Genomic DNA, 16,245 nt, shown 5'->3' on the forward strand with positions numbered 1-16,245 from the left:
AAAGGTCGGAGCTGCAGAACGCTTCGCACGCGCTCAGTTTGGCACAATTAAAAAAGCAATATGAAACAAATGAGAGACAGTCAGAGGAACACGTTGACCACAGATAAATGACATATTTTGTCTCGTAATCTTCAACACTGCATGTCCAGTGTTTTCTTTTTTTTTATTATTATTATTATTTTTTAAATCTTTTCTTGTCCAGTCGCGTGATTGACTCAACCTCAAGTGTCTCTGCAGTTCGAGGTTTTTGTCTGCAGCAGCAGCAGCGTGGGGGGGGGGAAGCGTTGACGAGTGCTTGCAATACACGTTTTGAAGCAAATCTAGATATACAGAACGCAAGATCCTTGCATCGCTTTATTCAATGGAAGCACCGATCCACCTTCTCTTCTTCCTTCTTTTTTTTTTTTCACCCACCGTTGGAAATAAAGTTCACATTTTTTTCCGATTATGACACATATATGAGTATATTACACTGCTGTATGCATCTTGCACATCCCCCACCCCGTCCCCACATCACTTTTTCATATAGAATTATATCTTCATCTGTCTTCACACACAAAAAAATAAAAAAATAAATAACTAAAACCAAATATAAGATCCTTTACAAGATTCTGTCATCGTCTCCTTTTCATCGTCTCCAGTCCGTCCACTCCCCCCGCACATACAGTCTGTCGGGGTGCGTCCTGCAAAAAGTTTCACTCTCTCGACTTCTTCGTCATCTTTTTCTTTTAATATATTGCCACATTCATATATCATGCATTTTACTGCATTGCTATTGCACTGGTCCGGATTATTCAGGAGGTGTGAAGAGAAGGGAACAGGAAGTGGGACTCGGGGCGGGAGAAGAAGAAGAAGAAGAAATTAAGGGGAAAATAAAGCCGTAAATATATCTCAAATTATATCTAGTAGAGTCCGACTGCTGCAAAAAGCAACTTATCATCGACCAAGAGAGGAAGAGGGTGAAGAAGGAGGACGAGGACTGGAGGTGCGGTTGGAAAAAAAGGGGGCAATGATGTCTTCTATCGCTTCCTTTTCTCTTTGTGTTTCTCTGCATTCTCCTCCTCGCGCTGTTCTCGCCCTCCTCCTCTTCGTCTTCCTCCTCGTCCTCCTCCTCCTCCTCGTCTCGACTACTGCTTGTGGACGTCCTCGCTGCGGATGATCTTGTAAATGATCCAGTAGAAAATGTTAAAAATGAGGAAGACGAGTGGGAAGGCCACGCGGGACACCGTGTCGATGCGCTTGGCCCGGCTGATGAACAGCTTCTTCATCTCCTCGATGGTCTTCTCGGGCGGCACCGAGGCCGGGGCGTTGTTGTTGTTGCCCTTGATGGCCATGCCGTCCTTGGCCTGCAGGCAGGCGGGGCCCATGCCGTAGCCGGGGAAGCTGAAGCGCCCCTCGCCCGTCTCATCCTCCTGCAACACAGGCCAAGACTCAGGCTGTTAGGAACCAGAGAAAGACGTTACTGTTGGAGGTGTGTGGCTTTATTGGATCTGTGTGTGAGTTCAGTTAACTGCAGAGTACTTTAACATGAAAACCAAAATAAAAAATTAGGAGAAAAGTCATTTTATTATGTGAAGGAAACCTGAAAAGTTTAGTTCTTTAGTCTGCATCCAGCTTCTTTATTCTCACTGACTGTAGAGTTTGGATCAAAAATATTTGTCACTTAATACTTCCATAAACATTTGGCATCAAACTGGAAATGAGACAAGAAAAAAATTAGTAAATTAAACAGTTTCTGTCTTTTTAGCTTAGCTTAGCACCAACATTAAGAGAAGGGAAGCTTATGCTGCCGTTAAATAATGCTGGATGATTAACGAAACAATGAACTCTGTAAGTCCAGTTGCCCTTTTCCGTTAGTTTTTTGGGCAGCAACATGATAGTAAATAATTTCATTTCTGCGCATTCATTTTTGGTATCTCAAGTTTGCTTTTAAAACTAGAAACAAAAAACTGAGGAACAACTGTTATTTGTTCTTTTATTTTTAAATCCAAAAAAAAAAAGAAAAGAAACCATTCTTATTATTCTGTTGTCAAAAAACAAAAAAGAGAGAGTTAATATTAGACTTAATTAGAAGAATAAAAAAACAGCCGTATGTTCCTTCAATGAACCAGGAAGTAGTCTTCAACATTTGGAGTTTCCAGGTCTCACTGGTCCAGGAAGTAGTCTCCACGGTGACCACTGGTCCAGGTCTCTCTGGTCAATGGATCATTGTGTTCAGCTCTAAATAAACCTGGTTCTTCTCCAGATTCAGAGAGAAATTCAGATGACCAGATTCGTTCTGTCAAAAAGTCTAATATTGTTCCAGAGTCATGTCCGTGCTCCGTTTAGACCAACAGAAAAGATTTGAAATCTCTGATTGATGGAAACTGCTTCTTCTTCTTCTTCTTCTTCACCTACAAACACTTCTGGTTTTATCAAATAACGTCTGTTTTCTCCTTTACTTCTCTTTCTGGTTTCTTTTTTCATAGGATGAAAGGTAAATTTATTTTTTGTTATTTTAATAACCAAACTTGAAATACCAAAAAGTACAAGGACCGAAGGCAGTACGTACAGAATCTGTGTTGTTGAAATTGTTAAAAATCCCTAAAGGGAGAAGCTGAACAAAAACAGAAATGGATAAAGAAACTAGAACAGCAGCTTCAGCTTCAGTGTCCTAGCAGAAGCCTTTCTTGACAAGAACGAAGTTAGAGAACAGAGAAGATGTTGGTAGGATTAATAAAAATATCCCTTCCAGCTAAATGTAAACAGATCTTAAAAAAGTGCGATTAATCGCGATTAAATATTTTAATCTACTGACAAGCATTAAAACATTTACAGAGGACATAAACACTGACATTTACTGTGTCGCTGTTCGGACACAAAGCAGTTTTCCAGTGGTCAGTTGAGGCCGGTCGATTGCTGTTTGGATGAGTGGCAATTTATAGATCGGTGCTGGAGCAACAAAACAGAACTCGAGTAGCTTCGAGTAGACCAGGGGTGTCAAACTCATTTTAGTTCAGGGGCCACATACAACCCAATCTGATGTAAAGGGGGCCGGACCAGTAGCATAATATAATAGAATAATAACCAATAAAGTGCTTTATAAATAAAGTTAGCGCATAAATAAAGTTGAGTTGAGTTGAGAATAAATAACAACAATAACAACAAATTATTCGCTTTGTTTTAGTGCAAAGAAGAACAGGTATGTTTAGTTCTGGGTCTCAGTGTTGTCTTGTGTCTTACTTAATCAGTGTCGCCCCTAGTGGACAAATTAGGAATAGCAGTTGCAGTCTTCTATGCGATTTTTGATTGGACCCTCTGGCGGGCCGGTTATGGCCCCTGGGCCATATTTTTGACACCCCCAAAATACATGGACAGGTGACAGATTCACACCTGCAGAAATAATTTCAATGCACCAACTATCCTTGCAGAGGAGAAAATGCAAACTTGATTGCCCTTCATAAAAGTCATGAGTGAGAGCTGAAGCCGGACACCGAGTGTGTGTTTGTCTCACCCGTCGAGGGGAGAGAGCGATAGAGGGCGGGTGAGTCGGGACGGATATAAGATGGGATTGATTGACGTGTGCTGTACTCAAGGTTACGGGGAGCGTGCTCGCCTTTTCACCCTGAGCACGGTGAGATACTGAAAATGCTATCTGCACAGTCACCCTGCCTTTTCATTACAGGAGACACAATGACTTCCTTATCTGGTTCAGAGACACAAACACTGACATGGACGGAGGGTGTGTGTTTGTTTCTTAGCACTCCAAAGTGCCTTTCAAAACTTAAAACAACAGCCATGAAATTAAAAAAAAAATTAGCCTTCAGACGATTAGGAGTTTGGTCTTTGTTTGCGTTCACAATCTTTTGATAAAGGTGGAAATTCATGCACGACTGTTGCCGTCTTGTTCCCTCTGGGACGCCGTGGGAGGCGGCGTATCAGCTCAGAATCTTTCCAGCACATTTTCGGTTGAGAAAGAAACGAACTGTTGGCAGCAGGAGAACTTAGGTGGTGACGCAAAACCTCTGCAGCAGCAACAAATCAAGCCGCCGCCTGTTAGCGCACCCTCTGGTTTCCCTGCAGCGGGCAAAATAAATCCTCACCCAGCCAACATTTGCAAATGAATTAAAATATGAGTAGAACGAGGAGAAAATGATGATAAAAGTCACAAAAATTACGCTAAAGAGGCCACGCGAGGGACATTTGTGACCTTAGAGCGTGAGCTAGCATATGTAGCATTCACATGTGCATATATGTGTGTGTGTGTTCGACCACCAGGTAGTGATCCATTTTCAGCGTCCCCATGTCCCCGTTCTGTCCTTGCATCCACACCAAGTCATCTATTACCGTTAATACATGTACACACACACACACACTCTCACACACACACAAACCCAGGGCGCCCACACATTAGCCGCGATGCTAACCGACCTCTGCCCGTCCTTCAGTGACGCCGCTAAACTATTACAGATGCTCTGCTTTATTCTCCCTGCCATGTGATTAATGTGGAGGGCGGAGGGACGTGAGGAGGAGACGCAATGAGGAGGAAAAGAAAGAAAGGAGGAGGAGGAGAAGGAGGAGGAGAACAATAAAGGAGCCTGCAGACATGGCAAAAAATAAAAACCAAAGACCCCCTGATGGAAACCACAGCTACACCCGTGGACGGACATGAGGATTCATTATATTTGAAATTACAATTACAAAAATTACAAAAAATAAAATCTACATTAACGCAGCAAGGACAGGACGATGGATGGATGGAAGGATGGATGGATGCACAGAGCGAAGGACAAATAAGATAAACCATTGGATGAATGCGGCCGCTCTGCTACTACTCGCTGCTACCACATATATATTTTATACTGTACATATTTAACAACTTATATATCTTGTACAGTTTCATACATACTCATATACTGTCTTTAAACTGATTTATAACATTTTATAAATATATATATTACCACATATCGTCATCCGTATTAATTGAATTTACAAAGATGTAAAATATATATATATTTTTATCTTTTTTATTTATTTTTACATATACTTATAATAATATAATCATATATACTCTAAATTATATGTCTGTACACGTTATATATACTTACTATATACTTATATTTTTTATACAGATATTTTTGTATTTTTTGTATATTTTATATATATATACTTTGTATACACACACACATATATATATTTTTTTTAAATATACTTGGCCATAGACGGTAAAAAAACTGGACGACATGACAGCTCCTCTAAAGTGAAGCCAAAGCAAGTAGAGCTCCCCCTGGTGGCTGGTTGCAGTATATAGTATATGTCATAAGCCCCGCCCCCTCCATGTTAGTGGATGGGATTTGGGTGGGGTGGGTCACGACCAAAACTCCAGCACCGTTTGACATTGGCTCATTAGTTAAATATAGATAATATTAGATAAATATTAGTCCAGATAAATCAGAATAATCCAAAATGTCTCTTGTGTGTCTTAAATGTGTATCAGCACCGTTGGACCATTCATTTATAATTTTTAATCTATGTATAATATGAAGGAAAGGAAGTGATAAGAGTTATGAGACAGAAAAAGAGACGAGACAAAGATGTAAAAGTGAAGGAAACAATGAGAAAATAAATAAGTATAAAGAAGACTGAAAGAATGAAAGGAACTACAACAATGGAGGAAAGAGAACTGAACGAAAGAAGAGAGCGAGAGGACCTCGTAGCTCGCCCATCCATCATTCTTTCATCCCTCGATTGAAGCATTTATATCTCTGCCTCCGCTGATGTGATTAATCGAGCAGATTAGCAGGAAACGGGAAAAGCAAAGTGCCTCCCGCTCCTTCTCCGGCATCTCTTCTGTAAATATTACCCGTGGATACTTGTTTTTAGAGACCTGCATTTACATAAAACACGATCCGGAAAAGAATGTCAGCCCCGACCAACGCCGGCATCAGTCTCTCTCCCGAACGAGACCGGAGGAGGAGGAGGAGGAGAAGAAGGAGGAGGAGGAGGAATTCCTCGGCTTGCGTTCCGCTTTATGATTTCCCCCTAGAAGCAATTCCAGGCGAGCAGTGGGGAAGGAAATGTATTATAAATCTGCCTCTGCTGATCCATTTTCTGGTGGATTCATCTGAAACCCTCCTCTCCCTGACTCGATTAAGGCCATTTGAGGCTTTTTTAGGATGTTTCAGTATCAATATGTCGACCGTGAGTGGATTCTGTGGCGCTGAGAGGAATGTCTACGTAAAGTCGTAAATGTCCTACCTTGGTCTACGGTTTAAAGACAGAATCTGTTCATTTCGGTGGCATTTTATTTTAATTTGGGATCAACAATTAGCTTAGACTAGGATCCAGCTTGGCCAATCCTGCATCTCAGCTTAGATCTGATTTTATTTGCAGAGTAAGATGCTGACGTTAAAACACACTGCAGAGGCTATTTTGTCACATAATGTTGAGCACAAGCTCTAAAGCTCTAAGCCAGTGTCATGTCCTCCTGGCAGCGGCTCTGCAAACAATTCCACGCATTGAACCAGTCGACAGCTTAGCGAACTAGCGAAAAGAGAAACGAAATGACAAAAGCAAACACAGCGACAAAGTTCAAAGGACAAGGAAGGCTCTTCTCATTTTACAACTTTGAATCCACGATTATGTCTCAACAACCTGATCATCAGAATAAAATGTAGTACAGCTGATGAGCAGGATTCAGTAGAGTCCAGATCTGTATGACGGTTTCTAGTCCTTCATAGCTTCCTAGCTAATAGTAGCTCCTCCTAGCTTCCTAGTTAACAGCAGCTCTTCCTAGCTTCGTAGCCTCTGAGCTAATAGTAGCTCCTCTTAGATTCCTAGCTTAGTAGCTTCTCATAGTTTCCTAGCTTCTCAGCTAATAGTAGCTCTCATAGCTTCCTATTCGAGTAGAAGATGTCTCCACGTCTCCAACATCTTTGGTTGGATCATCTTTTCAAACAACTGGCTGTTTTTCTACCTCCATGTTTCTGTTCCTCCTGGAAACTCCTCAACCTGATGTTTACTCCACGTGGAGCAGACATGCTCAGAGAGAACGGATTTATTCCAGTAACCAGAGAGAAACAACCACATCTAGAGTCTACATAGTCATTAGCAGATCAGATTATGAAAGCGTTATACCAGTCTCTGTGTAAACTCAGCCAGTGACTCTGCCTCTTCATCCAGAGATCCATCCCTGCTCTTCTCTCCGCCCTCGCTTTGTTTCTTGTGGTGTTTTAATGTCTCTTGCTCATCAAGCCGTTGACCTGGAATGATTATCCACATGATCTGCTGGCTCTCTTCTTTCCTCCCTCCTCTCGTCTTTCCGTTCCAACGTTTGATCTGAGTAACGTTCGCGGCGCCTTCGTCTCCGTGCGTATTAGTTAGACGTTTAAAATTTTAATGTCAATTAGCGCTCACTTAATGGTTCTGGTTAAACTTAACCTTTAATGTGGAAACAATGAAAATGTGGAGAGCAGACTACACTGTAAACCTTTAGAGGGTTTTTTAGATTTAATTAAATCTCAGAATGCATGAATTCCACACATGCAAAATGAATCACATCTGACTTATTCCAGTGTTGCAGCTTTATATTTTCATACTCGAAAGAGACTCTCACTGAATGACCTCTCTTCCAGTGTTTACTGCGGTGTGTGCAAACATGCAGGAGTAATCACAATAATCCCAGTAATCCTGCTTTAATTCCACTTACACGACGGTTATTTCGCTCAAGAGAGGAAAGAGAGGCCGCTTTTAACGCTACGCCGTCCCGGCTGACCTTGTAGTTCAAGAGATCCACCTTTAGACTTCTTGTTAAAACACGACGGAAACTCGTGTTTTCCTCTAATCCGGTGGCTTTTACGATTCTAATAAGGGGGCGAGAGGTCAAACGGTTTCCTCAGCCAGCGGGGAGCCGCATAAATATGGATATTAACGTGAAACCTGCGAGGTAGCACGGCTGCAGTGAGGTATACCAGAGAATAAACGGTACACGCTCTAACCAGGGCATGGTGAGAGAGCTGACCGCCGACCTGTCAGTCTAGAGGCTGACTTCAGCCCGAGGAGATCGCTGCTCGCTCTCACTGCGCTTCTTTAGGCTTCTTAATCCCCCCCGCTCTCTTATCTGCCTCTGTTCTCAAAGCTGCAGATCAAACCGGCGCGTCGAGATTCACCCCCCGCCAAACGAACGCTTGATCGCGGCTAACGAGCTGATTACAGCCGATCAATCAGGAGAAGCAGGTTTCTCCTAATAAGTCGGTGGGAGGCCGCGTCCCTCGGGCCTTTTCTCCAAATGTACATCATTCTTTTTTTTTATTTTTTTCCCAGAAGGCCGAGCAAGCCAAAAACAGAGCGAGCTGCAGGGGGGAGGAAGCGTCTCAAGGCTGCACTCTTTTCTTTCGTTGAGGTGGAAGTCGTCCGGCTTTAGTAGCTCTTTGCCTCAAGGCTAAACGCTTTAATGTAGTTTTTACACGGGACGGCATCTGGGATTTGCAACGTAAGACTTTTAAAGGGCTGGTAAATCCCCCACAAATAATTTATTTATTTTAACGCCAGGCCGAGTCTCGATCTGAGAAACACTCATTTGCATTCCGGCGCTGTGAAGTTCGGAGAAGACAGGCGAAGACAGCCTTGATTGAAACGGGCGCGAAAGGCAGTCGTGTTTTTTGACTTCCCCTTTGATTTCTAAAGGGGCTCCTTCTCTCTTCTTTTTTTTTTCCAGTCTGGAGAGCTCGTCTGTGTTAAACAAGTGAGCTGCTGCCAGGCGGGCCTATCCTTCAAGGATGAGTGGCGCTATTGATGTGATCCCTCTGTAGTTGCTGCTCTCGCCCAGCAGGGGGGGATGTCTCTCTGCCTGGACGACCCTGCCTCCCTTCCCTCTCCTCGCTGGGGCTGCAGCATCTGTCTGCTTGATGCCTTCTCGCTCTGTCTTTCTAATTAGACAGCCCTCCGAAGCAGGTTCGCCTCCGTCCGATTGCTTCTGCTCTCTCTCCGGACCATCAGTGTCACTAACGAATCAATAAAGTATCAAGAAACCACAGAAATCAGCACAACTGGGACTCCTCCGACTGCTGCTGCTGCTGCAGCTACCTGCACTGCAACGACAGCTTCAACGTCCAACCCTGAAATACGAGCTGAAGTGCAGCACCGGGACGTCGCTGCTGCAGCTTCAGTTCTGAATCAGTTGCAGCCAGGCAATCAGAGCTGCTCAGACACTCTTCTGCCGTCGTGACATTTCCCTGAAAAGCTCAGCTACTGCTTCCAGAAATCACGGTTTCCTTTCAGCCTCAGATACAGATATATATGTGTACCTATGCATTTATATAAATATATATATATATATATATATATATCTGAGCTCTGGCTGCGTCAAAGAGCACTTTCCAGGCAGCACACATGCGTCACAATAGTTCCATAAAAGCCATAAAAAGCCTCGAGGACATAGTTCACTCAGATCATATATGGACTTCCAACTGTACTCAGCTGCATCTCGTCGCTATTCATCACTGCTGCAGTCGTAACCAGAGTAAACAAATCCCTCCAGGGAATCAAAGCTCTAATACATCCAATGCATCGTATCATCATCATGAAAAAAAAAAGACAAAACTGAAGATGTGCTGCTGATCTCATCTACTCTAGACCAAGATCCAGATCCTGACTGAGCTACTAGGAGTTTGCAGGAAATAGAAGTAGTAGTTCCTCCTCCACCTTTCTCTCCAGTCCTGAATTTCTAGAGTAGAAGAAGATGAACCAAGATGTCTCCACGTCTCCAACGTTGCTGTCCACATGGATTCCAGCTTGGTTCATCTTCTCAAACTTCTTGTTTCAGCAACTGGTTGTTCTAGACGCCTACTGAGACACAATGATTGAGGTTTCACTACCTCGGTGGTCCTGTAAACCCGCCACCTGACGTTTACATCAAAACATGAATCACTACATAAGTGGTTCAGCTGCTGTGGAGCATCAATACAGCAGGAAAAGAAGAAAGAGAGGAAGGAGGAAGACACGAGGGGAAGAGAAGGGCAAAGAAGGTATGTGGAGGAGAAGAAGAACGAGAAAAGGGAGGCGACAGAAGATGGGGATCTTTGGTGAGACTACACTGGATGTGGACTTTTAATAAAAATCAGATCGGTATCTTTTTAAAAGCCCAACATTAATCTCTTCATGGTGACTTGGTTCAACCTGTGCGTGTTTGCCTTACAGTGCATGAATGTTTTATTCCTTCATGGACAGAGTTGTGCAGGAGACCTTCTTTAAGATCTCTAAGATAAATTAGAAAGGACAACCAAAACCAGCAGGACCTCCACGAGCTCCAAGCAGCCCGTGCTTGCATGCAATGCATCCTGGGACATGTGCAATGCATGAAAACTCTGTGTCCTCTGTCAGTGTAGCATGGACAGTGGAATTTATTGCTTTAATTGACTATAATCATCATAGCCACTGATTGGATACGTCTAGTTTAATGCTCACACTTACAGTTCTATCTTTTCTTATTTTTATACTAACAATAAAACGAGTATCATTTCAGTTTTATTTCACTCTCTCATGGCGTTTACTCCCCTCTCCTCCTTCTGCTCTTTTGTTTTTTGACCAGGCAGTGAATGGTGGGACTGTGATTGCTTCGGTAGGCCGGTTTGCACCGTGCCGGAGGCCAGCAGTGACAGTTTCCTCTGCAGCGGGGGTGAAACCTGACAGATCGCCCTCTCGGAGCCGTAATGGAGGGCTGTGGATCACATTAGACTCACATTAGAAGCACTGGCCAGAGAGGTTAATTAAGAGCTGCGTGTCAACGCCGTTTCGCCGCCACCGGATTTATTTCGGAGCATCCGGGATTAATGGCGACGATCTTATTGAGCGTGCTCATGTGGAATCTTCAGTTATTTATCGCGCGTGAAATAAAGTCAAAAGACTCGAGGAGCTGAACTTAAACCGATTTCAGTGTTTCCTCCTTTTCCTCCAAATTATGCAAACCTCTCCGCGAAATCCTGCTTCAAATGCAAATACCTCAAATTCCTGCGTGTGCTTTCTTGGTGTTCTTAGAAGTCCTGTTAGTTTTGCAAACGTTTTACCAAAAAGCAGAAAAGCTCCTTGGTGTCTGCAGCCGTTAGGGTTTTGTGATTTGACGAGATGAACTGTAATACTTTCAGGCTTTTACTTGAGTTCCACCATTTGATTTTTATTTATATACACTTTTCTGGGGGGGGGGGGGTATGGTTCTTCACTTTTTAATCAACTGTTCCTTCAAAATATCAAGAACAGAATAAACACAGCAGTTCTGGAAAATGAGAATATGCAGAAAGAACGTGAAGAACTCTTTTGTTCTCAATAGATGGAAATTCTGCCTTTAACTTTGCACATACACGCTCCAATAAATGTGAGTTTCACATTAATACGGTAATTTTATGTCATTTTGATGCTTTGGATCATGAGCCGTTCCGATCTAATCTCCGTACTGAGACCACAGTGAGATATCTAACAAGAGGACGCAGGAAATGGTGTCAATTTAAAAAATTTTATACGAGGATTTCAGGGATTGATCCCCTATCATAAATGTCTCCGTGCATATTTTTTGGTATTTCTAGGTTTGCTTTTTAAACCAGAAACAAAAACTGGAAACACGAACTGTTATTTGATTTAGATTTTTAAATTCAAAAGCAAAAATAAAAAATAAACCTTTCTTTTATTCTGCAGTCTGAAACGAAAAAGAGCTAAAAGTTAATATTGGACTTAATTTTATTTCTACCAGTGTGATTTAAAAAAATAAAAGTGCAACACGTCAAAAAGAAATGAAAGAAAGGTCAGTTCACTCATTTAGCATTTTTTTGCGTTTGCTTTTTAAATTTGAAATCAAATAAACTCTTATTTATTTATTGATTTATTATTTTAGAGCCTAAAAGCACACGGACCATACGCATCATGGATTTAGTTTACAACAAAATGGCCGCCGTCAGAGAAGTGGGTGTCTATTATAAATGATAATGACAGAGAAATGACGTGACTTATAATACTTCCTTGCTCTGTTTGGTTGAAGGACAATCCATTTATTTTTCTGTATCGGTAACACAACATAATTAAATCCATAGTGTGACCAGTTTAGATTTATGCATCTGCAGGTACAGTTTATAATCCTGATGCAGACTGAAACAGAAGATCATTCTGAAAGCAGGTTTTAAATGGTAATTTTCTATGTGGCTGCTTTCATTACCTGCCACGTGTCCTATTCCTGCTTGAATCCTCCTGCTGTGCAGCTTAATCTGTTTTCATTAAACGTTCGTCCAACATCAGGTGACGTTTCCTCTCCGTCAAAATAGATAAATAGATTTATTCTGCAGGATGCATGGGATCGTCCACAAGGTTTCCACCAAATTCTGAGGATTAAAAGTGTCCTGAAGTCACCCTGAGAAAGATTCTACAGAACCTCTTGTTCAAAAACAAATCATGTTACGTAAGAACAACCTGAAATCACCTGTTTTGTAACGTGAGCTTTAAAATAGATCGTCAAATGTTTCCTCGATCAGAGAAACGCCGTCAATGAGATGTTGAACTCAGCTGAACAGATGAGCAGCTTCATTAACAAAAGCTCAAATTACGTAACACAGCGACGGCCTAAATTCCTGCTTTCAGTCTACGAGCAGAAATAAATCGTTCATATATATATATTTATATATATGTATGTAGAAGGTTGAGTGTGCCAGATGTGGGTCAACCCTGAGCCCGTGGTCCTTTTTACTCCTCTCTCTCCTCCTGATCTTGAGGTTGAGAGGCACAGAGGGAGGGCGCTCTGTGGAGGTTTTGTGTCTGATTCTCCTGAAAGTGCAGCGGCAGCCGGACGCTAATCTACCTCTTCACCTACCACCACGGCTCAGAGGATTGGGGATTACAACAATGGGATTTAGGATTTATAGTTTTTTATATATATATTTATATATATATATATTTCCCCCACGACTCCCTCCTGCTCCTCCTCTCCCTTACTGTGCTTTTATTGACATTTTATAGAAGGAGTTTATGTTATTTGTATAAGTGACAATAACTCTATTTGCATTTTATCTTAAAATACGTGTTGCATACATACTGTGCAATATACATCTATTTTTATGCGCATATACTTGTAAATAATTTATTTTATGTTATGTTATTTTATTATTATTATTATATAAATATATTTAAAAATTGTAATTTAATTTAATTTAATTTAATTTAATTTTTCCACCCTGTGTATAGCTGCTGTTGGGAGTAACTGCTAAACTAAATAAAGCATCATTTTTTTTATTATTATTATATTCTGCATAGCCGTTTTGTTTAAACCTCACTTGGTTTTATTTTGTAGTTTGTCTACGTTGTAAAGAACTTTGCAGCTCATTTCCGAAAAGTGCATATTTGCTGCATTATTACAATTGTCTAGATAAATAAAAAGATATTGTCAGTTCTGGAGCTTTAGATCTTACATCATGCTCCTCATCAGAAGATGGATTTGACCATAAATTTGTTAAATTTATTTTGGTGGATGTGTGTGATCATCGAACAGATTTAAAGCTGAGGGTCATTCTTGATTCTAGAGGTCCAGCAACAACAGTTTTTATCGAAAAAGCAAGAAGTCGTTATATTTTTATCTTAAATTTAGTTTTCTGTTCAGTTTCAGATCATTTTGTTTCAGACTGGTGGGGAGTGTTGGATGTTGCTCATCATAAACTGACTAGAGTCTGTTAACGACCAGATACTCACCTGTAGTTGGATGAAACCGTTAGATCCTGTTTTATTTCTCCAATAGTATTCTAACAAACCATTATCAGGCTCAAGGTGTACCCCCACCAGGCTTTTAGAACTGAAGAAGCTACCTGGATAAAAGTCTTCAAGAAACCCTAAAAGGCAGATTTTAAACCTTCAAACCAAGGCAGCGCTTTTTTCAGAGTTCAGCCTAAATCCAAACAATCTAAACCGTGAACCGGTGCGTACGACACTACAGCATCCTTGCGTGGGAGGTCATCTCATACCTGGCTGGCGAGGACACACGGTCCTGATAAATTCATGAACACGCGATCGTTGCAAACACACGGGGAAAAATGTCAGAGTCAGTCAAGTCAGCTCCCGTCACGGTGGGCACGCACACATGACCTACAGCAACGAAACCTACAACAGCATTCATGAACGCACTCATGCATGTTCACCGGCTGCATAGATACGATCACACACACACACACACACATCCACCACTGTATGGACGCTTTACTGCAGGCATACTGTTGCGTTTCTTGTGGTCGTATGTGTTTTCCTGCCCTTCACCCACAGAATCCACCGGTTTTTACAATCAAGCAGCGCTTTGATATTCCCTGCGGCTCTGACAACTTTACTCCTCATTCAATACAGCAGCCTGGGACTGATGAATACAACCTGGCAGATAGAAGTGATTGATTAAATGCTTCAAAGACAAAACCCAACCAAAGACAGTACAGGAACGAAAGAGCAAAAAAAACCCCAAAAAACATCCTGACCGTCCTTTAGGGGAAAAAGAAAATGACTTTGTGCTTTGTCATTTTAAGTAAATTGATTCAAAACAGCTTTTCTCACATTTATCTTCAGGTTTGAGATAAATTTGTGATTTATCCTTTGGTTCTATAATCATAGTGCGAAAAAACCATGCCAAATGGAAACCGTGACAGGTGGGCGTCCTCACAGGTTACTAGCTCCACTCGCACTTAACCTCTTTTACCATATTTGCTAGTAGTTGGGAGGCGCTGCCAAGATGGCGGCCGCCAGAGACGCAACACTGAGCTTCAAAACCACTCTGCAGGAAAGAGACTTTACAGAGTTTTCAGCCATCTTTAAATACAGACAATGACTAAAAATGACTCAGTTTGTGTAAGTAAACACTGCACAGGTCAAGAACCAAAATATGTTCCGTTTTAGAATGTAATTTAGACGACAGGAGAAAGCTCACAGCCCACCTCGATCTCCATCGCTCTCACCAGCGTTCCTCTGCTCCAGAACCAAAGTTCCCCTCTATTTGTTTTTGTGAGTTTTTTTTTTCTCCTCTTCTACATCGTAAATCCATTATGAGCCTTGTCTGTGTTCGCTCGGCGGCTCAGTCTTTAATCACGCTCGGCTCTCAGCCCATGAAACATTGATGTCGTCTTGTTGTTTCTGCCCGGTGATGATGAGCGCCACACAAAGCTAATATCAAACACGCGATGAATTTTTCAGGAGGCCCGAGGACTTGGGAGGGGACAAACGGTGGGATGGTGTTCTCAGATCCAGACAGCAACTGTTCTACCATTTAAAGCAACACAATATGTGGATTTAAACTAATTGTTTCTCTCCTGTTTTGGATAATAGAACAACTTGACTCAGTGCAAATTCAGATTTTGTGTGCAGATTAAAACGAGTGTTTCAGTTTGACCATTGGAAAACTGACTTCTTGGCTTTAAAGCGACTTACATCCTCTCAAACTAACCTTCTACGTCCTTCAGTCCAACGAACTGATTGGTATTCATCTAAACCTAAAAAAAAAAGCCGTTTTCATCTTATCTCGAGCTTTGTTATTCAGTCGTATCGATAAAATCTAACTCAATCAATGCGGGCTGATTCCTCTGTTGACGGAGAGGTGAATTAAAACAAACAAATGTAAACGTTCGATCGCTATCGCAGAAGCGTTCACCTTCATGTGTCGTCGCCTCCGTCTGAAGCGCAGCAGCTCCTTGTGTTGGCGGGCGATGAAGTTGACGGCGGCGTACTCCAGCAGCGCCGAGAACACGAACAGCAGACACACGGCCATCCAGATGTCGATGGCCTTTACGTAGGACACCTGAGGGACGAGAAAGCGTCAGACACCTGAAAACATGAAAACCTCAAATGGATCGATTGCTTTTCTGTGCAACGTCGCCCCAAAATGGAAGCAAAAACCAGAATATAGGATGCAAAATTAAAAGAAATGTGACAGAAAGTCTCTTTTAGATTGAGAAATTTAAGGGTGGAAGGAAGAAAAGATTCAGACAGATGGAGGGATGAAAAAGAGACGTTCAAGGAGACAGACGAGGAAAAAACGTGTTTTAAAAAGCGAGGGGAATCTTTTCCTGTTGGGGATTTTCAGATTAAAGTAAAGAAAAAAACAGTAGTAAGGCCGTATAATTATGTCCAGGGAAGCTCTAACTACACACACACACACAAACACACACACACATGCACACACACAGTGTTTGTTGTACGTTAGATGCTTCATGCGCTCTAAAAATTGAACAAGTGAACCGTGATTCCTCTGCAGTTCAGCTGTCACAA

At 41.9% G+C, this 16,245-nt stretch overlaps 1 protein-coding gene across 5 annotated transcripts in view; it reads right to left on the reverse strand.

The window, feature by feature from the left end:
* Positions 1-1,127: 1,127 nt before the first annotated feature.
* The window catches only part of glra1 (glycine receptor, alpha 1), a gene marked incomplete at both ends in the record, with an annotated part of 110,675 nt that continues 95,557 nt past the window's right edge, over positions 1,128-16,245 (reverse strand). For all 5 annotated transcript variants that reach the window (XM_084549718.1, XM_084549719.1, XM_084549717.1 and 2 more), the window contains 2 exons: positions 1,128-1,412; positions 15,629-15,775. In XM_084549718.1, the coding sequence (XP_084405844.1) occupies positions 1,128-1,412; positions 15,629-15,775 (432 nt within the window). The remainder of the gene's footprint in view (positions 1,413-15,628; positions 15,776-16,245) is intronic.

This window comes from Chelon labrosus (genome assembly GCF_963514085.1).
Source record: "Chelon labrosus genome assembly, chromosome: 8".
NCBI lineage: Eukaryota > Metazoa > Chordata > Actinopteri > Mugiliformes > Mugilidae > Chelon > Chelon labrosus.